At 44.2% G+C, this 27,881-nt stretch overlaps 1 protein-coding gene across 1 annotated transcript in view; it reads right to left on the bottom strand.

Annotated features, from left to right (window-relative positions):
* Spon1 (spondin 1) overlaps positions 1-27,881 on the bottom strand; it is a 268,437-nt gene that overhangs the window by 17,387 nt on the left and 223,169 nt on the right. Inside the window, exon 7 of the mRNA XM_070019438.1 lies at positions 5,121-5,185. Coding sequence (XP_069875539.1) covers positions 5,121-5,185 — 65 coding nt within the window. The remainder of the gene's footprint in view (positions 1-5,120; positions 5,186-27,881) is intronic.

Here is a 27,881-nt window from a genome sequence, read left to right as displayed (position 1 = left end):
CACAATTTTACTGTGGGGAAAATGCTGCTTGTGGCTGGCAAGCCATGGGATTTGGTAAAGGCTCATTGCTTCTCATGCTACTTTTCCAGGCAAAACTCAAAACCCCACAGAAGCAAAGTGGTAGAAAGGATGTTTAAGCTCCGCCTGAAGATTTATTCTTTCTGTTTAAATGATAGATCCACGCCAGGGAGACTCTGGTGGGGTTTTCCTAAACTATTCACAGGTTGCTTTCTGTTTCTCTTTTTCTCTGAATAAACCATTTTTTGAAGTTGCAGAAACTCAATTCAGCCACAAGGGGGCGCCCAAGTCATTCACTGACCTTAAGTTCTGGTTGGTGGGGAAAGGTTTGGGTGAGGTGCCTGTAATGTTGGAAAACGTGAATCAGGATGTGTCTAGTACTGTAGGTCCACAGGGATCTTTGATCCACCTGCGCCTCCAGTCCAAGATATGTCTTTGTTATGGTCCTGAGTACATCTATGTACCTGAGCAAGTGCTGGGAACTTCCAGCTCTGATTTAAGAGAAAGATGCCTCTGATCTCCTGAGGAGCTGTGGCTTTGGAATTCTGGAGAAGGTGACCATGTCTCTATTCCACTGTCCTCACAAACACAACCATTTGTCTATCACATGTTAACTAAGCACAGTGGGTAGGAATAATTTAAGGGTGGTCTGTGGTTCTTTTCAGGATTCATTGTAAGACAGAATGATTATCCTTAAAAGTTCCAGTAAGTCTTAGCAGTTAGACTACACTAGAGGACCTGAGTAACAGAAATTCAGAATTGATTTGCAGGAAACCTGGGCATTTTCCACTTAGGTGCTGAAGGAACTGGTGAAGGATGTGGGTTTTGCTGAGAATTTGTCTTTCCTGTCTTTACCTGCAGGCTGGACTGTCGGAGCTACAGCTTGATTTATTGAGCTAAACAAGTCGGCTACTAATTTGTTCATTCATGGCTGTCCTTTGAGAAGTGGTGCTGGGGATAAAGATGGAGATCATTGAAAAACAAGTCAGTTTCAACGGGCAGGACCTCGAAAAGTAGGTCACCCTGGCTTTCCAGTGGGCCGAGGGGGCCTGGAATCCCATTAACCTCAATCCGTGGGTGCTAGGAGGAGGGGTGGGACTGTTTCTGAAAAATAAAACTTGGCTGCATGTAGTCTTCTTAATTTGACTTCCTAATGAGATTTGGAAGAGGAGAGGGGAGCAGAGGGTATGGGAAAAATCAAAGGAAAATTCCTTCCCCTTAACTAGCTGGTAGAACCCAGTGGAGAGGTTTGCATATTGGGAAGGCCTGAGTGTTTGCCATCAATTAATTCTCTTCACTGGGTCTCAGAAAATTTAAAGGATAGGTGAAATGTGGGAAGGGGTCTCCAAATATTTCTTTCAGTTATTCAGAGAAACAATCTGGTAGCTCATGCTTATAATCCTAGCTACTCAAGCGGCTGAGTTTTGAAGACTTTTGATCCAAAGTCAGCCAAAGCAGGAAAGTCTATGAGACTCTTATCTGCAGTTAGCCATCAAAAAGCTGGAAGGGGAACTGTGGCTCAAGTGGTAGAATGCTAGACTTGAGCAAAAATGCTAAATGACAATGTCCAGTCCCTGAGTTCAAGCCCTAGTACTGGCTGGTGTATGCGCACGTGTGTGTACACAGACACCCACCACACACACACATACACATTTCAAGAAAACAGACTTCATTAATTTTCATTCCCTTGCAAGCTGCCATTTGGGCTTTCTCCTTCGTAGCAAATTTCACTGAAATAAGCGCATTTGTTCACATTGCATCTACTGTATGAAGTGTTCCCTTCCACTACAGAAAGATTCTCCATAAGGTCAAGGTGATTCTCATGTCAAAAAATCCAAAGAGCAAATTGCTGTTTTCCTTGATCCTTCCGCTGTACTGGACCTAGCCACGTAAGCTTTCTGAACCCTCGCTTTCAAGTACCAGGCTCCTTCTGGATCTCTTTGCTGCTCCTTGTTTGCTTCCTTTGTAGGCACAGGCCTCTTGAGCATGGAATGTCAGAGCTCTGTGGGACTCTATCTTAAGCCCTTGACTCTGTTCTCAGCTGTCCTGTCTGTCTATGCCCTGGGCATTGGTTGTCTCCTATTCCTCAATGACTCTCAATTTTGTATCATAATACAACTCTTTCCCTGAAGTTCAGAGATGTGTAGCTAAATCCTTACATAACCAGAAGGATCCTGTCATAGTAAAGCGTAAAGGCATTGAAGTTGGTGGGCTAGATATGATGGAATTCTGGTTCACCCAGAACTGTCATATAAGCTCAAAGTCTCAGTTTCATCATCTGTAAAAGGGGTTACCACATGGGGCTATTTAAGGATTACATGGAATGACAAATGTGAGTACCTAATATGGTACTAGGGTATACAATAGATGTTTTAAGTAAAAAGGTTTCAATCTCTTTCTTAACTCTCTCCCTTTTGTCTCTCCTTACTGAGTAGATCGGGTTTTTCAGTTTTCACTTTTCTGAACACATAATCTTCTAGGTATAAAGATTCCTTACAAGTTTTGGTCCAGCTGCCCCTGACCCATTCTTCCCCTCCTAGAGGGCCAAAGGTGAGGCATTTAAACATGTAGGTCTGGGAACTGACAAAATTCAGGGAGACCTAACTGCTGAATAATGTCAGTTACACAAAGAGATTTGTGAGTTCACAGGGTGCTTTCTGGACAGATGATGCTGAGGGGCAAATGCCTACCTCACAGGACAGTAGGCCCTGCCTCCAGCTGCTTCTCTTTGGAGAGAGAAAGGATTTCCTGGCTGGGAAGGTTTTCTGCTGTGCTGGTGCAGTTCCAGGTATGTGTGAAGGATCCAGAGCAAGGCTTGAGATCCCAGCAGGTTAGAAAGCCATTGTATGCAGCCATTTGGACTCCCTCTGCTCAGCTGTTCAGGGCAAGGAGCATTCTTCTAGACTCAGCCATGTATCTAACATATGTACTTCCTTTGCCAACTCTGCATACCCCTGGGCTGTGCTATGTCACTTCACAGAGCTTCTAGAACTGGTTATCCTAACACTTACCTGCCTAGAGCATACAGGGAAGCCATGATGATATTATATTTTGAATATTCAGTGTCTATGGTGCCATCTGGAATTATGCAAAAGGACAGGCCTAGAGGGATAGAATTCTATTTGTTATCTCTCTCCGCTCTGGGTTGGATGGTCAAAAGGGGAGGGCCTGTGTATAAGGCTGGCATATGATGAGGATGATCCATTAGTTTGCTCAGTAGTTGAGTAGTTGGGCACCAGGTATGTGGCAACAGTTTTCCCTGCTTCTAGCTAGGAAGGTATGTGTGGCCTTCATCTCTTGCTGTCCCATCGAGGGGAGCCTCCTTTTTAGTGCCTAACATTTTGAGTATGATTTTTTTTCCTACAGAGCAGGATCTCACCTATTTCCCATGCTGGTGCTGCCCACATCAATACCATTGCTCATGGATGCAGACCACCCTATGGAGGGGCTAGCTAAGCCATCCTCCATAAACCATTTCCTGATGGGCATTTCCAGGCCTTAAAGGATGAGTGAAATCAAAGCTTAATCAAGAAACCACACAGAATTCAGGGTGGCCAGAGTGGTGCAGAGCAGGGAATGAACCCATAAGAAAGGAGGCTATGTCTGTTACAATCTGTGGTCAGTCAAACTGAATGAAGGAGTCTGGACTTGATCCTGGAGGCTAAAAGGCCAGGGAAGGATTCTAAGAAGGGGAGGACACAACAGGTTAGAGTCTTAAAAGATTACTTTGGTAACAGTGTAGAGGAGGAGTTAGGATGAGAGAGACTAGAAGGGAAGAAGCAGTCAAAGTAGGCTAGTTATAAAAAGATGACAATGATTTTGTTTAATGGTGGGAGAATGGTCAGGAAAGGATTGGGCTGTTTTATGAGATAGTTAGAAGGTAGAATCAACAAGACCTTATAACTTACTGCACTTCTCATGTTTCCCCACATAGATGAGAACCATTGGTTTTTCAAAGGTAAAAGTAATGGGTTCCATTTTGGACATGATGAGTTGAAGGTCCATATGGGCCATCCATGGAGAGGTGTCCAAGAAACTGATGGATATTATCACTATAGCTACTTATCTATGTATTTGCCCATAAACCCATCCATCCATCCATCCATCCATGTAGTCATACATGCATGCAAGCATATATCCATCTATATGGAGGGTTTTGGAGCTAGCAATATTCCCCTAATCACTGAAGACTCCAAGAGACAGGAACTGAGAACAGACCCAGAATATGTTTGGCTTTCCATCACTCAATTTTTCTTACAGTGAATACACCTGTGTGCTCTGAGGATAAATGTGCACTCAGTCTGTTGTAGCTGAGGGCATGAATAAATACGTAATGATTGGCCATTATGTCTGAGTTGGGCCCCTGGTGGGAAGGACTACTGGGGGAAAAGCCTACCTTTTGAGAGGACAGAAACATGTATAAAACGCATGGGCTAGCTGGGCACCGGTGGCTCACGCCTGTAATCCTAGCTACTCAGGAGGCTGAGATCTGAGGATCTCGGTTCAAAGCCAGCGCAGGCGGGAAAGTCTGTGAGACTCTTATCTCCAAAAAACCACTAGAAAACTGGAAGTGGCTCTGTGGCTCAAGCAGTAGAATGCTCGCCTTGAGCTGAAGAGTACAAGGACAGAGTTCAAGCCCCTGACTGACCCCCCCCCCAAAAAAAGAACCAAAAACATGGGCTATAGTGGTGCTGTGGCTCAAGTGGTACAGTGCCTAGGCCCTGAGATCAAGCCCAGAGCTGGCGTGTGTGTGTGTGTGTGTGTATATATATATATATATATATATATATATATATATATATATATATATATATATATATATATAAAATAAAAAAAACAACAAAGTTTGTTTGGGCTGGGAAGGTAGCTCAGTGGCAAAGCGCTTGCCTAGCAAGTGCAACGTCCTGGGTTTGATCCCCAGTACCAAAAATGAAAAAAGACCAAACAAACCCTGGACTTCACATGGGCAAAACCTCACTTATCACTTACCTGTTCACCTGAGAGCCATTACTGACTCTAATGACACCACTGCTTCGATGCAGCCCTTCCGTAAGTGGCTCCCATGGCAAGGTTAGGGCAGGGCCAGGGTCTGTGCTACTTACACATTGAGAGGCTGCCAGGCTGGCCACTGGGCTTTGGCTTTGATGACAGTGAGGACCTCGTCACTCTGAAAAAAAAATCATAGACGTTCAGTGAAGAGAGCTGGGCTCTTGGGAACAAGATGGACTTAGCATGGTGGCATTGTTTACCCCCCTGGGTGGGTAAAACACCCAGAGGTGGCACTGGGTATAGAGTGCCTGATGGTGCTGGGACACTGAGGGACCCACAAGCCACAACTTTGCTTCTCTCCCACTCAGCCTTTCCCTTGGAGCCAGAGCTGGACTGCATCATGGTTGGTCAGACTTCCATATGTTGTCTAGCCTGAAAGGCTGAGTCCTGTGCTCTGTGTCCAGGCCGGGGGGGGGGGGGGGAGGGGGGAGTAGATGCAACAGTGAGGCCAGAAGTGGAAATGCAAGGATTGTCACCCTGGGACTCCTGCTGTAGAGACCCAATCGAGTTGACAAAGAGGAGCACTCAGTATGTATATTGCTCCTCTCATGATGATCTGCTTTGCTATGTTTGGGTCATATGTAAATAGCACTATTAAAGCATGATAGGGGTGGAATCAAGTTTTTTTTGTTTTGTTTTGTTTTGAGTCAGAGTTGATAATTAGCTTTTTGAAGGAAAGCATTAAGGGGTCAACATGGGGAAAAAACCCCCAGAACTTTGTTGATGTTGTTTTAATTTACTTCGTGGTGTGGTGGGTTTTACTTCTATTTAAACATGGGGTCAAGGGTGTCGTGATCTTTGCAAGGCTCTAGATTCGGCTTTGGCAGCGCTCTCCTCAGATGGAGGCCACTGGTCTTGGATCTCTCCTTCCCCTGGCCCGGGCCAGGAAGAGCTCTGACACCTTGGCCATAGCGCATCGCAAACTCGAGAATATCACCAGCTGGTGAAGGAAGAGAGTCACTGCCAGCTGAACAGATCCCCGAGTTCCAGGGGGCACAGACTTTGTTGGCAGGCTCACAGCTATGCTCCAGTCCTCAGAGCTGTGCCTGGTCAATAGGATGAATTGGTAAGCTTCTCCCCAGAGCCCTGAGGAAACTGGAAGGAAAGAGAGCTGAGGTGTTTTCTAGGCTCTGGCCCAAAGATTATAAAATGGCGTTCTTGTCCAGACCACCTTGGTTGCCACCAGGCGAGGGGTCATTTAGTGGTGGCCCCTGAGAGGAAGGGAGCTCAGTCAGATTGAGCTTGTCCTGAATCTCTTGCATGTGGTCCTGGGGAGGGAAGGGCAGAGGCCAGGCCACAGGGCAAGGGCAAGAGTCTAAAGCTTCTTCCTACAGGAAAGCTCCTTGGGGTGTCTGCTTTTGGTAGAAGGAAGGAATCTTTGAAGACAGACTGCCCAGCATTCATAGATCTGCAGGGAAAAAACCCCCACTAATGAATCTGTAGAAAAGCTGTTTACCATGAAGTCATGGTGCTCAACACATTCTATGTCAACATCTACCTTGCCTTCTGCCTCCTTCTCTTTTTCTAGATTTTTACCATTTGCTACATCATCCCAGATATCTTATAATAACATAGGCTACCACACATGCACTGTACGTAGCTTCTCTTACAAAAATAACATCATACTGAATGCTTTGTTCTACACCATGATTTTAACTTTAATATTGTCCTTAATATCATATATCATGGGAGGCTTTCCATTATTATATACTATAGACTATATGTATAATAATACATATGATATACATGATTGATATTTATATCGGATATAAATATCAGGACATAGCATCCCTTTTTTGAATTTTTTTTTTAGTGCTGGAATTATGGCAGGCTAGGTCAAGACATAAAAATAAAATCTAAGGTGATTCAAGTAATGAGATACTCTTGCTGACATTTCTTTTGCCCTTGAAGAAATTTTTCACACACAAAAAATCAATGTGGGTGTAGTTGAGGTGGCCACCAAGATAGCAGGTCCTACAGATTCCCCTTGCTTTACAATTAAATCTTGGTTTCTAGGGCCCAGCTAATGACATATTGATTTTACTTTTCAGTATATAAGTCAACAACAATAGTTCGGGCCCTCCATTAGTATTTATTTACAGTGATGAAATTCCATCTGTATTTTTAGATTTAGCTCCTAGGATGGTTGGTCCTTCTGTGAGGATTACACGTTCTTGCTATACCTTGTCTGATTTAGGAATTTCACAGTATCTGTTCCTGTTTGTGATCTGTTCCTTTTTGTGTTAAAGAATATTCTGGAACATTTACCTGAAAAGTAAAATATTTAGCCAGGTGCAGTGGCTCAAGCATATAATCCTAACTACTGCGGAGGCAATGAAGCTGGAGGCCAGCTCAGGCAAAGTTTGCCAGACTTGAGGCTTATCATCTCAGTGACAAAGAGGAACACACAATGGATTGCAGTCCAGCCCACCCAGACATACAGCAAAACCTCGTTCTTCAAACAGCCAATGTGGAGGGAAAGTAACAGAAAGCAAGGGAGGAGCTAACAATATTTGACAAGAAATGTACTCATTACCTTACTAATGTAACTGTAATCCTTCTGTACATCACCCTTATAATAAACAAACAAAAACAATGTAAACAGGAACTGGTGGAATGGCTCATAGAGCCTACAGAGAGCAAGGCCCTGAGTTCAAACTCCAGTATAGCATAAATGATAAATAAATTTAAATATATATAAATATACCTATATATATATATGTGAGCCAAGATGGCACATACCTGACATACCTGTAATCCCAGCACTCAGGAGGCTGGGGCTACACAGAGAGACCTCTCAAAACAAATAAGCCTAAAACCCTAAATCCTAAATATTTTTTGAAACATCAGTATTTTCTGCTCTGGCCTTAAGGTCTACAGGATTGGAAAGGGTTTAGCTTATTCATGGCTATATCCAAATAGTCAACTAAACATGGGACCTCAGTAAAATTACTTTCCCTTCCCCCTACTCGCTCTACCTTTCCCCTCTGCTCTCCTTTTATTATCCTCCCTCCCTCCCCCACTCTCTCTGGACAGGGCGTCTATAAATTCCAGGCTGGCCTCAAACTCATGATCTTCCTGCCTCAATCTCCGTAGTGCTGGCATTACAAACATGAGCCACCATACCCAGCAGAGTGTACGTATTTTTTTGTTCACATAAGGGTCCTATGTCAGGCTGGGTGCCAGTTGCTCACGCCTATAATCCTAGCTACTCAGGAGGCTGAGAACTGAGGATTACAGTTCAAAGCCAGCCTGGGCAGGAAAGTCTGTGAAACTCTTATCTCCCATAAACTACCAGAAAACTGGAAGTGGTACTGTGGCTTAAGTAGTAGAGTGCTAGCCTTGAGCTGAAGAGCTCAGGTATAGCACCCAGGCCCGGAGTTCAAGTCCCACAACCAACAACAACAACAACAACAACAACAACAACAAAAAAGAGAAATAAAATACAAGAAAAGAAAAGAAAATTTTAAAAATGGGTCCTATGTTGCTGATTGCCAAATGTGTAGGTTCCTTCATGCACTCCCATTGGGACTGTAGATATGCCTGTGTCCACCTAGCTTTGTGCACACTGCATACTATCCAGCCATTGTTTCTGTTTATTAGTCCAGTAGGAGGGAAAGTAACTGTGTTGAGAATAGAAACTGTGGAATCCAACCTGAGTTCAAGTCCTGATTGCACCATTAACCGATTGTGTCCTTTGGGAAGTCTCTATACACCTTAGTTTTCTCCTCCATGAAGTGGGGTTGAAACCAGTTCTCAGCATGCAGTCGTTACAGGCACTAAATGACATGCCAGTGCAGTGTGTGGCACACAGGTCGTACTCTGTGAATATTAGCCACCATTCTATTCATAAGTACCTTTGCACAGAGTGGGTATTAGAGTGGCACTGTCTGAGGACTGTTGCTGATGAGCCCACAAAGCTAGGAGAGCTTCCTCCCCTTGGCAGCTCTGAGTCTCTGGGAACATCCCATGGGGAGTATTAAGCTATCAAGGGGGCTAGGATGGCGTCACTGGGGCACTGGTGTTCACATCCTGAAGAACGGAGGACTTAAATTCAGAGTAAGCAATCCACACATCAGATTTAAATGAAGGCTTGTTTTAACAAGTCTCAAAGGCACAGACAGGATCTTTCAAGGATCCTTAGAGCCCTTTTACATTTCCCACAGGACCCTTTGCAAACCAAGTATTTCAAGGCATTTATAGTACACGCCTTGTTTGGATGACATTAGTGCTTCTCCAAAGATATGCCAATTAAAATGAAAAACTCCAAAGAAACTCCAGGTCACACATGTCCATCTTCCATTTGCTTTAGGTAAACATGTTGGAAGATATGACAGCTGTACTCAGAACTCATGGCTAGGAGGACGACACCAGGGAAAGCACAGCTCCAAACAGGCTTGGGCTGTGGTCAGATTGTAGGGACAGGCTTGAGGTAGAAATGTCGTGAGCATCAGGAGCTGCAGGTCTGGACAGAGAGGAAGAATGTGAATGTGAGTATAGGTAGGTTCCTCCTCCCATGGTATCCAGAGCAAAGCTCCAACCAAGAGCAAGCTCCAGGCATCTCAGCCATACCTGCAACCAAAGCTCCTGGCTGAGTCGGTCACCTTGTCTCCATCTGGCCTCAGCTCCTTCTCTGTTCCTTTACCTTCCAGGCTCTTGAACTTTGACTTAATCTCCCTATCAGTAGCTATAAGCTGCTTCCTCATGCTAAGACCTATAGTCTTGCAGTCAGTTAATACAAGATGGTCATGAAGAAACTCATGATACTAGATTCCAAAACAAGGATGTCTGACCCTGAAACTTACCCCCTTTCCACTTTGTTGACCTTCTTCCCTTCCATCCTCCTCAACTTCTTCTCCCACTTTGTTCATGTGTCAGCAAGAGCTTTGGCCAACTCGGAGCCTCTGCTTTGAGATACCTGGAATCTTGCTTGCAAAGTTCAATGAGCACTGTTTGGCTCTGTTATCTGCTTCAGCTTTCCCAGAATTCCCACTGATCACCCACTGACTTCTAACTCTGAAGGTAACTTTCGCATCCCTTGCTAGTGTCCTTTGATGAGCACAGGAAATGAGCCATTTTATGGGGTGATAACAGGGCTGCAAGCATCTTTAAAATCAATTGTGCCCAACGGTAGCCTCCCATCATTTCAGCAGGCTCTGTGTTTATTGGATCATAAATAAAACCAGACAACTCATGTCTGGTGGCACTTTACAGTTTGCCCATGGTCTCCTGTGGTCTGTCCTGTGTCCCTCTCAGGTAGGCAAGTGCATGGTCCCTGGTTCTCAGGTGAGGATTCGCCTCTCTTCTGAAGCCACCCTTGCTGAGGTCACCAATGATCTCTGTGTACCAAGGCCAATGAGTGGGCACCATCCTCAGCTTCCCTAACTTCTCTGTGACACAGGGCAGAGCCATCACCCCCCCCCCCCCTCTTTCTTCACACTCTCCATTTGGCTCTGGGCTTGTTGCCTCTTCATTTCCCATTCCTTCTGGTTCTCCTCTTTTGTGCCCTTGAGCTTAAGTGTTTGGTCCTCTTTTCTATCCATACTTCCTTGGTGATTTTGTCTAGCTCTGTGCCTTAATTATACAGAAGCTGATGATCCCTAGATTTTAATCTTCTATCCAACCCCACTCTGAACTCCAGACTTGCATACCAACTGCCCAACACCGGCATCTGCATATCTAATTAGGGTCTTTGAAACCAAACTCTGTTTTCCCTTCCAAATCTAATATGCCTCATTCTTCCCACCGTGCCCGCCCCCCTCCATGTTGATGACAGTGTTCTGAACACTCTAACACCAATCTAGTTGGCTCCACTTCGAGAATATTTTCACCTTCCAACCCCTGGATGAACACCATTGCTTCCTAGAAGGTCTCTCTGCTCCCTCACCTTCTTCTAGGGTTTGGCTGTGAGTGAAGTGTCTCCTGACACTGCTGTTAGGGGATGCTGTGGACTTTAGGAATAAGGGGCTCAGTGAGGAGGTCCATAGGAAAATGGGGATGCTCTTTAAAGGGATTAAGGAATTTCTCACCGGACCATGGTTATTCCTTGAGAGAGTTGTCTGAGCAAGGCCTGCCTGGTCTCTCTCCGGCTTCCTGCATAGCGATGGGATGGCTTGCTCTTACGTGTGCTCCCTCCACTGCCAGCCACCATGCTGTGGTGGCTGAGGGTCTTTCCCAGAACCACAGAGGCATCATTATGAACATGACAAAAATTCAGAACAGGAAGTTTACACCTAACCCTGAATCTTGCACCTCCCAAATGGTGAGCCAAATAAACCTTTTTTTTTTCCTATTAATCTAAACACCTCAGGTATTACGTTATAGGAATGTTCATGTGGTATGCACACTCATCATCCTGTTCCTCTAATCACCATCATCCACTGGCCTTGCATCTTACAGAAGATGGGGACCTTGCGATGCCTTTGAAGGCCCTTCATGCTCTGCCCCTCCTTCTCATGACCTCACTGACCAGACTGTTACTCTTCCCTGTGCTCACTTTGCTTCAGCATGCCAGACCCCTTGCCCCTTGCTGAGGACGCGCTATCTTCTATTTCCTGCACCTGGAATTCTGTTCTCCTAGATCTTAGAGCCCGAGTCCTTTGCCTCCTCCAAGGCTTTGCATAAACATCACCTTCTCAGTGCGGTCTCGAATGTCCACAGATGTTCTTGCTCCCCCTTCAACCCTGCACTTGCAGCCCTTTAGTTGAATATCTTTTCTCCCTAACAGTTGTCACTGTTCAATTTTCCCACGTGCATTTTGCTTCTTTACTGTTTGATCATCTTTTTTCTCTGCCAGGATGGAGCTCTGGGAGGGCAAGGGTTTTTGTCTGGCTCACTGTCAATGTTCAGGTCTGTGCTGGGATCATTATCAGTGAATGAATGCGCTGCTGGGATTAGGATGGGCTTGGTGTCCTCCTGAGTCCAGGTCTACCTATACCACACCAGCCTAGGATGGAGCTGAGGCTGTGTGGTACAAATTGACCGGGGTCCTACCTGATAGCACTGGAGGAGCAGGTGAGAGAGCAGCCCCACTGGGCAGGAGAAAGAGGGACGGCACACAGAAGCCACTTTGGGAACGGTAGGTTCTGAGTGGTCCTCAGGGGGACACCCCAGCAAGCCCACTGGTCTTTAAGTGCCAATTCTATGCCTCATCCCCTAGGAAAGCAGCCGCCATCATGAGCTGCTGTCTGATCGGCTATTTCAAAGCCAGAAAAGTAGCTGAAGCCCATTAAGAGAGCCACAAGAAGATGATGTGTTTGCACAGAAGCATTTCCAATTCAATTTCTTTTTATTTCTTCTCAGACACAGCCTGTAATTCCCATGGGAACATGGCATAATGCTTGTAGATCACCATTTTCCCAAGATGGTTTTGAAGAAGGACTGGCATTTGTGAGGTTGGACAGGAAAGGCTCCCAGAGGTGCCCTGGTGCACCCCACTACCTTTCTAGACTCAGTTATTCCTGGTGGGTGGGTGGCTCTGAGGTCCAGCACCTTCCATCCTTCACACAGGCATTGATTTAGCTTATCTTTTGGCTTTGTTTTCAGGACTTGTATCATTTTTTAAATTATGTCCTGCCTAATGTTCATGATAGTTGGTTTCTCTTCTGAGTCTAGAGAGGCCAGTGGCATGCAGCATCTATGTCCTTACTGTGTGCTACCAGCCCCTTCTCCCCACAATCTTCTATCTCTATCATTAGGAAAAACCTTAGTGCCAGGCCAGGAACAGAGCTGAGAAGCAAAAGGGAGCTTCATGGGAGAGGACATGCTAAGAGGGGCTGCCTGCTTTCAAACAGGAGTGGCTGCCAGGAAGTCCAGCCAGGAATCCAGGGAAAGGTGGTTGGTGCTCAAAGCCCTAAGGGTAGTAAGGGTGCCTTAGGGTCCATTTCAGAGCCCTGACTCCACCATGGGGGACTTTTGTGATCCAAAAGGCAGAGGGTTTAGTGCTCCTTGTTCTAATTCCCCAGCTCCACCCTCCAGCCAGGACCAATCCTGTGTCTAAAGCCAGCAGGAGAGCAGGGACGCCACCTTCCTCCCTGTTCCCCAGCACTGGCCTGGCCTGCAGAAAGTATGCAGGAACTGTTTCAGGGATGGATAATGAATTAATTTATGAAACCATTAGTTAATGACAAGCTAGAGGGAGCCTCTGGCCTTTGCTGCCCTCTCTGGGGGTTTTAGAGGCTGTGGTTCTCAGAGTGCTGTGACTGGGATGTGGAGGAAGGCTTGTGAGCAGAAGAGGGATGTGGCCTCATTTATATTTTTTAAAAAGGGGCCTCCTGGCTGCTGTGGCAGAGCAGACTACAGTAGGTCAGGAGGCCGCTGAAGCGTCTCCTGTGGAGATACTAGACCAGGGAAGAGCGTGGGTGGGTGGTGGTGGTCTGTGTGTGTGTGTGTGTGTGTGTGTGTGTGTGTGTGTGTGTAGAGGTGTAACATGCAAGATGCATGTATGTTAAAGGTAGATTGGGGAGGTCAAGGATGACTCCGGGGGAGAGATCACGGACAGATGGATCTAGGAGGCTAGAGTCCAGGAAACGTCCAAGCTGGAACAGAAATCTTAGTCATCAGCATGTAGGTAAGTAGGGGAGAGAGTCACAGGACAGCTGGACGGGGAGTGAGGAGCAGCTCAGAAGAGATGGCCAGAAAGAGAGAGAGAGAGAGAGAGAGAGAGAGAGAGAGAGAGAGAGAGAGAGAGAGAGAGAGAGAGAGAGAGAGAGAGAGAGAGAGAGAGAGAGAGAGAGAGAGAGAGAGGATGTCCTGTGCGGCTGCCATGCTGTCCTGACTTCCCTCCATCTATCTCCCTGCCCACTCTCGGCAGCCACCACTGCCCACTGGTCACTGCTGAAACCACCACTGACCGCAATTCAGGAAAGAAGAGGTGACCAGTGGCGCCAGCAAGCCCCCACACAGCTCTTTCCGTAAAACGAAGTCAAGAAAAATGGCAGTAGCAGGATGCGCATGTGCTAGCTGGGAAGTCTGTGTGTTGAAGGGTGTAACCCAGCACAGGAGGGATGGATAATGGGGAGGATGGGGCCCCCTCAAACCGATGAGGACAGATGGGAGCTGGACTGGGTGCGAGGAGGGGTCACCTTCAGCATTGAGAGGACTGCAGGAGGGGAAGGTAGAGTGTGGCAGCTGCAGGTGCCGTGGTTCTGGGCACTGCTGGGAACTGCCGGTGAGGATTCATTCATCTAGGAATTACTGACTGATCCCTAATTTGTGCCAGATAGACAGAGAGACCAATCCTAGAATGAAGGAGACACTCACCTTGTCCTCATGGCACTCTCATCCAGAGCAGGAGGCAGATGGGAACAAATGAAAAGTTACACAGTGTGTAGCTCAGCTTCCCGTCACTGTAACAAAATACCAGTGACAAGCAACCTATTAGGAGGAAAGGGATACTGGGTTCCCAGTTTAGAGGTCTGAGTCTATGGTTGTCTTGTACTATTGCTTTGGGACTGTGGCCGCACAGTGCATCATGATGGTAGGGTGCAGGGAGTGTTGATGAAGGCCTGCTCATCTCATGGTGCCCAAGAAGCAAATGAGATTGGAAGGGGCTGAGGTTCCCATGTGCCCAACTTCCTTCCAGTAGGCTCCTTCTCCTTAAGGTTCCAACACCTCCCAGTAGTGCCACAGGCTGGGAGCCTTCAGCACGTGGGCCTTGGAGAGGGGACATCTCAAATCCGAACTGTAGCATGGAATGTGTCAGAGCTGACTGCTTTTCCAGGGGACACAGAGCAGGAAAAGAGGACAGGGAGGGCCAGGGTTGGGTCAGGGAGAGATGTTTCGGTCTTAAATGTCATGGAGGAAGGTTTCAGTGATACAAGGATTAGTCAAGGAGTTTAAGTTATAGATGCTCATACATCTGAAATAGGCCAGGAAAGCACTCCATCAAAATACTTTACAAATTAAAATGAGGTCTTCAGAATTTACAAAGATAGCATGGCCATATTTTAGGAAATGAGAGGGAGAGCGAGAAGGAAAAAGCAGAAAGAATTGCTCATATTACCACAACAGATACCCAACAGCTATCATCAATTATTCATTTGTAGGTAATTGCAAGATAGTTGGGATCATAGCTTACACACACACACACACACACACACACACACACACACACACACACACACACACACACACACACACACACACGTAGACTTTTGAATCTTTTTTTTTTTTTGCTTTTACGGTGCTATATGGTCTTTGATTTCAACTTTGAAAGAACCATGTTAAATTTACAATGCACAGTGTAAAAGTTTGTATGATAATCTACTGTAAAATTACCTATCATTGTGCAAGGAAATGGTAGTGGGGGAAAGAACATGTGTGCTTTTCTAGTTGCAGAGACTATCTCTGGAAGGATATTTAAGAATTTAACAAGCTAGAAATGGGGCTCACACCTCAAGTTCCAGATACTTAAGAGAGAGAAATAGGAGGACTTTGATTTTGAAACCAGCCTGGCCCAAAGTTAGCCAGACTCTTATCTCAACAACAACAAAAGGGCAAGGAGAGGAGGGGCAAAGGATGGGGCACAGCCCCAATGGTAAAGGACAGCAAAACAAACAAAAGAAAAACATGAAAAACAACTTGACAAAAATGAATTGTCTCACTGATAAAAGTGAACAAAGCAATTCAAGGGCAGTGATGGGAGGGAGGGAATGAAAGAGAAAGAGGGAACAGCTGATACTAAGCAAAAGGAAGCAAGTGCACATATCTCCTGATTCATAAGAAATAGTTTTATTGTTAAAGGTCATAGAGTTCATAAGCTATTTAGCTTAAAATAATGATGACTATCTTTATGAAGATTTAAAAGGCGTTTGTGACTTTAGCTAAGTATAGCTAGGTCACAGTATTGTGAAATATATGTAGTCAGTTAATCTCAATAAATACTTGGAAAAAATAAATAGTCTCAGGGGAAGGAAAGAGTATCTAGGCAGCAAAGGGGAAACTTTCTATTCCTTCCCAACTCTTCCATCCTTTGTTTTTGAGATTGGTTCTCATCTAGTAGCCCAAGCTGGCCTGGAATTTGCAATTCTCCTGCCCTGGTCTCCTGAGTGCTGGGATTACAGGAGTGTACCACCATACATAGGAGAGACTGTACAACTTTACGCATCTTTTGAATTTTGAACCATGGTAGGAAAGAGGCCACACTTCAAAGTCTTTCCCATGGTTTTCCCAATTGGACAGCTCTAAGTGAAGGCTTTGGAGGCTGGCATTGTGTGAGGCTGACCACTAAGGAGGGGTGAGGGGAGAATGATCTAGAAGGTCCATAGGCTGAGAATCTAGACAGTGACCAGGAGGGTGAGCTCAGGGGATGCAGGGGTAGAATTCATAAGACTGCCACTGATGGGTTCTTTACTGACAATTTCAAAATCTGTGAGGCTTTGTTAGGCAAGGAATAGCTTTAAAAATAAAGGCAGTTTCAAAAGCAATGAGAATCTGCACATCCACATCTCCTTCTCTCCTTCTACACTAAGGAGCTTCTGACCCAGCAAGCTGGCAAGCCTGTTTTGCTGGGTCCTTAAATATAATGACATTTCACTCCATCATCTCTCTTTACCCACTGATTTCCATAAAAAGCTTTCAAATTATTAAGTAATGAAGCTCCAAATGACCTGGATGGGAAGTAAGTGTGCCTTAAGGTGCTCAGCATATTAGAAGCAAATAAGGTTCCTGGGAATGTTGCTTTCTTAAATGGTGCTATTTAAATGCAAAGTAACAGTTCTCCTAAGCTGTAAAATCTTAACCCTCTCCACTCCCCAGACCCCCACATAGCTGGAGTTTGAGGAGAGTGTGGGAGATAATAGGAGATAATGGATAATAGAAGATAAAGATAACAGATAATGGTGGTACTGGCTGGCAGGAAATGGATAGTCTTACTAGGAACTTCAGATCTCACACACATGCTGCTACCTCTCCAACGCTTCTTGGGGCCACTGCAGGTCCCCTGATAGTGAACCCCCTTTCAGTTTTACTGTACCATCACAGGAGTTGAGGGTAGGTAGGGTGGAATAAGTTAGACTGAGATTCAAATTTTGGCTCCATAATCTGGCAATTATGGGCTGTGTAAGTTTAATCAAGTTGTTATCTTCTCTGAGTAGGATCCTTCATTTGTAAGTCTCATGCTTATTGAAGTCCTTTATGCATCAGATCCCATGCTGGACACTGACTTTCGGCAGTAGACAAGGACACACCCCCTCCCCATGGAGCTTGTCTTCAAGTGGGCTAATCAGAGAGCACAAAGGTTAAGTGAGGAAATGATGGAATGTGTCAGGTGAACAGTAATGATGTGTGTGGTTCTGAACACTTGGTTACACCCACAGACTCTTCTCTCATGGTGCACCTATTTCCTCACCTGGCATTAGACACACCTGCCATGCCCAGGTGGCTTAAGGATCATGCCTTCGTGCTAGATCCCATGGCCTTTATCCCTTGGTCTCCTCCAAGAACCTTCCTGAGGCCCCCATCTTCTTCCACTGCCTCAATCATGCCACAGTATTATTATTACTTTTTTTGTCCTTTCTTCTTTGGTGCTGAGGATGGAAATCTAGGATCTTGAGCATGCTGGGCAAGTATCTTACAACTAAACTATGTCCCAGCCCACACTACATTACTATTGTGTGATCATCTGTCCATTTCTATGTCTTCTGTACCAGATGACTAGCAACGATGTCATCTTATAGCTGGTGCTGCTGATCAAGAAAGGAAAGTTTATATTCCTAAATATTCCATGGATACTGAGAAGATCTGAAGGTTGTTATTGCAATCCAAAGAATCACCCCACAGAATGGAGAAGATTCACTCCACATGTTTATAGAGCTATTTACAACAGAATAATGGGGTAGCTGCCTCCTAATGTTCCCCTTTATCAGAGAAAGATCTGAGAAACTTTAGGTGGGAATCTGTGAATATGCTATTGGTGTGTGTGTGTGTGTGTGTGTGTGTGTGTGTGTGTGTGAATCTGTGAATATGCTAGTGTGTGTGTGTGTGTGTGTGTGTGTGTGTGTGTTGCTTTTGGGACTTGAACTCAGGGCCTGGGCGCTGTCTCTGATCTTTTTTACTCAAGGTTAGCATTGTACCACTTGAGCCACAGTTCTGCTTCTGGCTTTTGGTAGCTAATTGGAGATAAGAGTCTCATGGACTTTCCTGTCCTGGCTGGCTTCAAACTTCAATCCTCAGATCTCAGCCTCTTGGGTAGTTAGGATTATAGATATGAGCCATCAGTACTCAGTAGAGTTTTCTTAGTTCTCTCTAGGAAAGCAAATATAATTTTATATTTTGGGGGGATTTTTTAAAACATCAAACCAGGTTCCAGTGGCTCATGCCACTTGGAAGGCTCATGCTACTTGGCAGGCTAGGGCAGGGAAGAGCGTTAATTCAAGGCCACTGGGGCTTATATGCAAGCCCCCTTCTCAATCAATAGCTGGCACGGTAACTCATACTTGTCATCCCGCTGTGTAGGAGGCTGAGATTAGGATGTGGTTCCAGGCCATAATCAGAAAAGTCCATAAAACTCCATTTTGCCTGCAGAAGCTGAATGTAGTGCCACATGCCTCTCATCAACAGCTACAGGCAGAAGCCTCAAATAGGGGGATGGAGGTCCAGGAGTGTACCTGTGTAGAAAGATCTTATATGTGGGAAGTGAGACCTAATCTCATATAACGAAGGCAAAAAAAGGATTGTAGGTGTGGCACAGGTGGCATAGAGCACCTGTCTAGCAAGCATAAGCCCCTGAGTTCACGCCTCAGTACTGTTTCCTCTCAAAAGGTTAATGTACACATATAATAGATTATCTCAAAGATCTAATGAAGCATGCCCAGGAATTTCAATGGCCTGGGTGCATTTGCTTGCACTCACTGGTGCCCTGTATGGTTTTATTGTGGAGCAGGGTGGTAGATGCCGCCACCACCCATGTCCCTCCCTCCTGGTAGGGGTGATGCTGAAAGATGGATCTTAGCTGCTATCTTTTGCATTGTTCTTGGTTAGACCAAGCTGCCTCTTGTAATGTCACTTTACTGCTTCCTTCAAGGGTGGCCCTCATCCATTGACCATCCAGAGACATCAAGCCCATCCCCAAGGTAGGACCACTATGAAGAACCACCCCAGAACAGAGGGCTGGCAGAGGCCTTCCTCGGACTGCTACACAGCCCAGCTCTCCCTTCCTTCTTTCTTTCCCTTCTCTTCTTAATCTGGACTCAGAGATGGCCTTCCAATAAGCCCAGTACTACCGCTGGGAGAAAAAAAAGAGGCAGAATCAACACATGAATGCCAACCTCCACACAAGAAGCCCAAAGCATGTGTGCTGCTGTGTGAGAATGTGTCAGTGGTGTGTGGAGAAGTGAGTTTACTCCACAGGTGTCTGGGCACCAAACTCTGAATGGCTCAAGCCACAGGGCAGAGAGCATCACATCGAGATTGTGAGAAGTCATTTAATTTCTGCAAAACATAGCCCCATCCTCCACATTAAAGCAATTCTCTGATTAGCATTTTTAAAGGGTTGTGGTTTTGTGTTATTATTGGTATCGTTATTTTGCTTTTATAGCCTAATGAAAGCTCTAAGCATAAGGACTAAATATCTAGTTATCTTTGCACATACTTGAATAATAATATGATGAAAATAATTATAACTCAGTTCTGGCTGTTAATGAGCTGTCTTTACCCTTTAAAATAGGTTCATATATTCGTCAGACTTGGGAATTCATGCGATTTTATAGCACCATGGTACCAGAAGCCTGGTTTTTAGAGCCTCAGTGGCTTAATTGTATAACCCTGGGCATGCTATGGAACTCTTTGAGCCTCAGTTTCCTCACTTATGAATAGGGATAATGATTATCTATCTCTCATGTCGGTTGCAAGACAGAAATGAGCTGTAAGTGAATGTAAGTGTTCAGCAAATGGCAGCAGGCAGGAGAGGCCTAACAGCAAAGAGTGCACCTCTCTGCAAGTCATTTCCAAGATTTTTCCAAGAAAACCCAGCAGTCTGCATCCATCCTTGACAGACAGCAACAAGATGTGGTTTCTGGAAAGTTACTTCCAACGGGGAAGTAGAGATAAATGTGCAAATAATAAAGCAAATAAGCCAAAAAGCAAGGAAACAAACCAATGCTCACGTCCAAAGTCACACTAATGTGAAAAGTTGAAAGCAGAAAACTATGAAAGTTCAGCCCTAAATTTAAATGCAAGGACCACTCGGTATATGAAATAAGTATTCCTCATGGCCCCCATAGATATTCACATTCAAATCCCTGAATCATGTGAAACTTAATTTATGTGACCAGAGGAGAGAAAGAAAGTATGGATGGAGATGACTGGAACAATTCTACCACAAGCCAAGGAATACTAGCAGCCACTAGTGGGAAGCTAGGAGAGACCTTCTGGAGCCTTCTAGAGCAACAAGCCCTGCCAATACCTTGCTTTTAGGATTCTTTTAGGATTCTTAAACATTTAAAGTTGTGAAGTTTAAATGTTAGAACCCTCTATAAATTATAAAGGCATGTAAACTATTGTTATTATGACTATTACATTAAAATCCAAATGAAAGATTGTAATTTGTGTCTCCTCTTAGGAAAATGGTCTATTGATGCATAAAATGTATATTAAATGTTCATTTTTGTGATTATGGGATTTGAACTCAGAACCTCATGCTTGCTAGGTAGGTTAGTGGTTGTATTTACCACTTAAGCCCCACCCCCAGCCTTAGATATGGCAATTCAGTGCTTATGTACATCACAGTTGTTAGATACTTCCCTGCAGTTCTTTTCAAACACCATATATGAAACCAGGGCCCATTTTTACCTGGTAACATTCACTCATTCACTCACTCACTCATTCACACATTCATGCTTTTTTTTGAAACGCCTTCATCCAGACAGAATATGGTAATATTTCTGTCACTTGGGCTTCTCTCTGATGATATGTCTTATTTTCTTTGAAGAAGAGAATATTGATAATGCAATCATTTCTCTAACTACTGGACAATTTTCCTGTACTTGACATTTCCTGAACTATAAATCATGGAAACAATCTATGCTCTAAGCTATCACAATAAAAGCAATTATTATTTTTCAAGACTGTTTGCACATCTTTAGTCTGTCTTCCTTGGTACAACACAATCTCCAAAAGCAAATTAAACAAAAGAAATAGCTTAGAAGTTTAAAGTGAGATCTGATCAACAAAAATTTTCCCTGTTTGTAATTCAGTTGAGTATTTTTGATTCAAGTCTTGCTATTTTGAGGGGATTTGTGGCATTTAACTATTTTTTAATAATGGATTTTTCCTGATTACAAAATGTCTTTATTGTAGAACATTTAGAAAATGGAGCTAGATGAAGGAAATACTATCAAAACAATATAAAAACTCACCACCCACCGATAACCACTATTACGTTTTGTACTTTAAGTCCTCCCAAATCATTGTATCTGAGGATGAGAGATAGGGAATCATCAAAGCAGCTACATTCTAATGACAATAGGAGCATTGGTCCTATATTCCTTCATGGACTCAAGCCCTGCTGAGAGCTAGCAGACCTGGCTTAGAAAAGCTCACATGCAGTACAAGCCAGGCTCTGGGGCGGGCTGGACACCCTAGACCCACCATGGGGCCTCCATCCTGCCTTATACCAATGCACAGGCCTCTTAGCTCAGTTACTGACACCAGTTTTACCTGCCCCAGTCTAGGAGAGGTGGCTTTCCAAGGGATATGGTGGACCAGGCTAGTCTATCTCTTGAAATTCTTCCTTTGGATTTATGGTAAAAGTTCCATTTATTTATTTTTTTCTTGGCTAAAGCACAGAGCACAAAGCTTTACCCTTGGCTCTGCCTACTTCTCTAACTTCATTCTTGCCCATACCCCTTGCCCTGTATTCTCTGCAGCCACTACTGTCTTCATCTTCATCCTCATCACCAGGCCCATGTGCTTAGTACCGTGCACTGAAGTTACAAATGTTACTTCACTTGCACACCCACAGTCCTAGGAGGTGGATTCACAGACAGGAAACAGGCTCATAGAAGCTGAGCCAGCCACTCTCATAGAGACCTAGGAGATGGAATCTGAGCTGAGACGTCTCTGGTGCCAAAGCTTAATCATGGGGATCTCTGCCACCTTGCTAAGCGACTTGATGTTTCTTAAACCATGTATCTATGTATTTTAGTATTTCAGCTTCTGCATCTTTGAATAAACCACCATAACCCTGAGGTCGCTTTTTACCCTTCCTGAGCCTACTTGTTCCTTAGCATGAAGCTTGAGGTCTTCCTGCCACTCAGTTTAGTAGCCACCCTTCCTCTGTGCTTCCCCAAGAAGCACATGAAACCCCATGTTGGTCTCAGTGGTAGGGTGTACCTCATTCAAGTGTAGTTACTCCATTACCCACCATCTAGCCCTCTCCCACCAGGAGTGCTCTTGGGTGGGGAGAGAAGCTATGTGTTAATCCTCTCATCTCTATACCTCTCTTCCTCCTTGTCTAGCACAAGATTCAGTACTAGGGGGGAGGTACTGAATAAACATTTAGTAAATGAACCAATCAGCAGTAGCTCCCAGCACCTTTACAGAGGCTTCTACTGATCAAAACTTGATTTGCTTATAATGTTCCTGCCAGAAGTGACTTAGAGAAATAAGGGCAATGACTCCTCTGGAAGAGTTCTCTGCCAGATCACCTGCCAGACTGGAGCCAGATAAAAGAGCTTTTCACTTGCAACTGACTGTGAGTTCTCAGAGATGCACGGGGAGCTAGACTCCCAAGTGTTTTTGTTGCTGCCACTGTCTTTGTTGTGCTTAATTTTGTCATTTTGTGACCCAGATTAGGGCCAATGGCAGGGGCATCTGGCAATGGAAATTCTTTACAGGTAAAGAACAGAAGGCAGAGGGAAAAATACCATATCCTGGCCTATCATAGGTTGGGGATTGGGGAAAGGGGGAGAGATGGAAAGGGGGAGACAGAACAGTGGGAAGTCAGCACAGTTTGCACCTCACAAAAGCCAAAGATCCAGTTCTACCATGGTCTACAGAGTCATAGACAGCCCAACAGAATTGAATGAAGACGCCCATTCAAACAACTTCTATCATGCCCTGCTATGGACTGACCCCTACATGTGCTGATAAATGAATACTTTTATAATGCTTACAGATAACCTTACTGCATTACATTTTTGTGTTAAAGTATGACTCCACTTTTCCCAAACCTGTAATAGCAGGTTTCTCAACTTTTTAACATGCCAAGAGCTTTTCAGATAAATGGAGGCCAAGGGACTTCTAAAAGGCTCAGGCTGGGTTGCAGGGTCTGAATAGACCTCTGTTTCTGGAGCAGGCACGTCCTTGGTGTTTGGGAATCAGTAAAGGGTGGATGGTACTGAGATGTGCTGGAGTTGACTTATCTGGCTCATGAGAGTTGACTGCATGCATCTTTTCCCAACTCCATCTGCAGTGACATCACACTGATACTTTGAAATTGGCCATTGTTGTACACAAACAACAAATCAGGACTTTTAAATTTTTTTCCTCCTGAGAATTAATTATTGAACATTTACTACCACAGTATTGGCAGTGGGGAAATTGTAGTCTGTTGGTATTTTTTTTCTGGTGGTGGACACAAATAAGGAGGACTTGATGAGTAGGGACTATATCTACTTTGTGTCAAGAAGTAGAGTGCGCAGGCTCATAAGCAGGGGCTGTATCACAGTGTACCCTAAACTAGTAGCTGAAGACCTTTAAAGTCCAATTATGTTCAGACCCTATCTCAGAGTGACAGAACTGGAATTTCTGAGTATAGAAATCTATGGTTTTTCAAATGTTTTCAAGGTGGTTCTGGTCAATACAATGGTAAATAGGAGTTTTTATTATGGCTCTTAGATGTTAAGACACTTCAAGGAGAAGATATAAAGGGTCATCTATGAAGACATTGATTTCCTACACAGGTTCCTTATCATGTAATGCCACTGTCACCTGCCCCCTCTGATGAGACCTGACTTAAGATGTTGATAGAAGTACTGGCTCCAAGACAAAACAAGAAAGATCAGGAAATGGTATATGGAAAAAGATAATACTTGAAACTTTTTCTTTCCCTGTACACAAAGCTTTATCAACTATATTAACTGGAAATGGGCTTAGGCCATTGTATGACTTGTTACTTAGTTCATAATTTATCTTAGGAGCCAAAGTGGTCCTATACTTGGTGGAAGCTGCTGTCTTGGGTTGGAATAAGATAGTGATCAAAAGATGCTGGGAATGACCATAGGTTGGTGGTGGCAGAGACCAGGAGGACAGAGGCTGGAAGAGCATAATGCTAGGATGTACTGAGAGCTTCTCACCTCCCTGAAATGTGAGGTGAAGGGAAGAGGTAGAGCTTCTTGCACTAGCTCTTTGTTCTCTTCTGAGTTACGTGGAATGTGCCCTTCCCTGGCAGGGAGTAAGGAGTCTAGGTTTTTGATGAGGAGGAGTTGGAAAGAGCCCTGTGTGTTGGGGTTAAGGAGGGAGGAGAGTTTTGGAGGACACATCAGCATCTCCCAGACATTTCCCACTAGCCAAAAGAAAGATCACTCAGAGTGGAATCTGATTCTTAGTACCACAGCTAGCTTGCTCATTTTTTAATTGTTTATCAGTCTCCCTATTTATCACAGTGTATTATAACCTGAAAAATACAATGATCTGAAAGGCAGGGTAGAAATAGCCAAGGCTTTGAAAGGAGACAGGTCTGGTTTTGAAATATAAACTATGTTGCTAAGAACTCTACAGCACTGGTTCTGGTTAAGAAGAAATCCCATGTTGTCCAGAGGTCCTCACTCTAAAGTCTGAGATAAGGAAATCTCCTAAGTTTCACTGTCCCTTTTAACTGAATCATCTTTGTCTTGCCTTAATGGGTCATTTCATTAAGGACACAAAGTGTGTTGGTTGAATGAATTAGTAATTAAATACATGAATAAATGAATAAACACTGATTTTCGGAGTGTCACGGTATGGACATAATCCAATGCACCATGAATAAAAAGATTTCTTGTGGAATTCTTCCAATTTAGCAGTTATTCCAGGACGGGTCTTCTAATCCCATTTCAAGGTCAGAGCTACTTCTTTGTTCTGACCTTGGCCTAATGAGCCATGAAAACTTACATCATTTTTTTTCTATTTTAATACTTCTGTCCATTTAATGGGCGGTATTTTCTCTGGAAACAGTGGAGCGAACATCGCCAAGATAATGGGTAATAACATTAACATTCCCACTAGCATAATCCAGATATTACTCAATTAAAGTAATAACTCCTAATGCAGGAGAAATTGTTTTGCTCTTAAGAATTTGATTCAACCATCAGTGCACTGTAATATTCAAATGACAGAAATTACCTTAAGTCATAGATCTGTAATGTGATGTTGAAATGGACTTCTAATTATATTTTATGATGTTATATTATACATGTTCATAAGGTCAGAGTTTATAGCTTGTCTACTACTAGGCAATATGAATAGATTTTTAGATATATAGTGAACAAAAATTAGAAATCTCTGGATGAAAACTACTTCAAAGGATTACTTAAACCATTCCAACATTATCATCTCAGAAAGAATGAGGGAGACAGAGAGATTGAGAGAGTATGAGACTATGTTAGTTAACTTTAATGTTGTCTCCTCTGAAGACGGGAAAGAAAAAAATCACCCTTCCACAGTTGAATGCATGAGAATTCTTACTCTCGATGTTGGCTGGATTGTGGTCATTTTCTTTCTTGGTCCAGAACCTTGAGTTTAGGAGATGTAGCTCAGTGATAGAACGCTTGCTTAGCATGTAAAAGGGCCTGGATTTGATCCCCAGCACCACAAGGAACAAAAACAAAAATCCAGAATCTTGATTTTGATGATATATGCACAGAGAATCAGCCAGCAGAACTGGCTCGTACTACCCTCACTCAGGTGTGGGTGATATGGCCAACAGTGAGAAATAGGCAAGTGAAATGGGCTGTGCATGATACAAATATGTGTCAATTTTATAACAAGTGTTTGGCACACCCTTGTTGTGATGGTTAGAATATGGCCATCACTCAAAACTCAGATCGGAGGGGGCACTTCTACACGTACCTCCCACATTGATGCTCTCTTCTGCTCTCAGAGGGTCCTTGCTGTCTTCATTACAGGGACTTGTCTCCATACTCTTGTCCCTACTGTCCACACTTGGATTTAGGCAAGACTAGAACTATCATTAATTCTTACTCAGTCTGAATTTAACTTAAGGTTTTCTAGTGAAGAGTGAATTTCTTGCTGCTTTTCAATCAAGTTGAATGTCACGGCAGTCGGTGAAAACACTGCAGTGAGAAGATTCCACCAATTAATGTGTGGAAGAAGAAACTTGCATTCACTGTGGTTCTTCTAAGTGGGTGAGATCGATGGGTCTGGCAGGGGTGGCAGTGGGTATGGAGAACAGGTGGTGAGTAGGACAACTATCTGCACACAGCCAGTGTGGAAAGACCCAGAAGGTAGGAATGAGTTGAGAAACAGTCCCAGAGCAAGGCTAAATTCTTCTCAGCTAAGACTGCGCCCTCCATCTCTCTCCCTATCCCATTGAGGGGCTCTGTTCATTTTCCACAGCTCAGAGCAGAATTCAGTCCTCTACTGTTCAGGATTCATGAAACAGAAAAATTATTCTATCCAAATAGTTGACAGAAAGAGCTCATTTCAACCTTACCGGCAGCTGGGAGAGCAAATTATGACACAGAAAAGAAATGGATCTTTGCAGCTTGCTTTCCTAGGCGGTTCCTAATGTGCTTCTGATCTGCCATGAGACTGTCACACACAACTTTCCTTGTGGCACCAAACAGAGTCTGTGGATGGAGAGGCGATGGCTCGGTAACATTTCATGGGCCACTAGGCAATTCTGTTTCCTACTTGTCACCAGGACCAGAGATAGATTGGCTGCTAGGGAATACCTAACACCTGAATGCTCCAGGAACAAATGCCCCTCTGATTTGGGGCTGACACTTCATTCATTCACCATCCATTTATTATGTTTCTACCACATGCACCAGGTGCTGGGGACACAGAGATGATGAAGACGTCGTTCCTGCCCTCAAGGAGCTCATATTTTATCAGGGTGACAGATGGGAACACATAGTGACAAGCCAGAGAGAATGTTGGCTCACTGCTCATGCTCCTTGAGGAAGAGCTGTTCACTCTGCAGGAGTGGCTAATTTCTCACCCAGTATTTTACCATCTGCTTGACACAGGGTGTAGACCATGTGAGTCCATAAGAGAGCCCATAAGAGGAGGACATAAGCCTAGCTTCTACCTCCTTGTAAGGAATGGTGCTGAGAGCCACTGATGTCAGAACTAAGTCAGCGAAGATCCTGGAGTTGTTATTAAACAAAAGGGAAGAGGGCATGTCTGCATTTACTTCATCCCAAATTATTAGGTAGAGCAGGGTGCTAGTGGCTCATGTCTATCTATAATCCTAGCTACAGAGGAGTCTGAGATCTTAGAATCGAGATCCAAGCCAGCCTGGGCATGAAAGTCCATGAGACTCTTATCTTCAATTAACCAGCAAAAAGCCAGAGTAGAGCTGTGGCTCAAATGGCAGAGTGCTAGCCTTGAGCAAAAAAGCTCAGGGACAGCACATAGGCTCCAAGTTCAAGTTCTAGTATTGGCACACATGGGTGTGTATACAGACCTGCACCCACACGAACATACACATTATTAGGAGTGTAATATGCATGTATTAACCATCTTTTTCTTTTTTTTTGAACACTTAGACTAGGGTTTGTAAACTTTAGAGTGTATCAAAGTCACAAGGAAAAGTTATTAAAGCAGATATCTGGACCCTACCCTTGGTTCATGATTCTGTGGCTCCACAT

This window comes from Dipodomys merriami, unplaced genomic scaffold (genome assembly GCF_024711535.1).
Source record: "Dipodomys merriami isolate MVZ:Mamm:240054 unplaced genomic scaffold, mDipMer1.0.p SCAF_133, whole genome shotgun sequence".
NCBI lineage: Eukaryota > Metazoa > Chordata > Mammalia > Rodentia > Heteromyidae > Dipodomys > Dipodomys merriami.
This window is presented reverse-complemented; position numbering and strand designations above follow the sequence as displayed.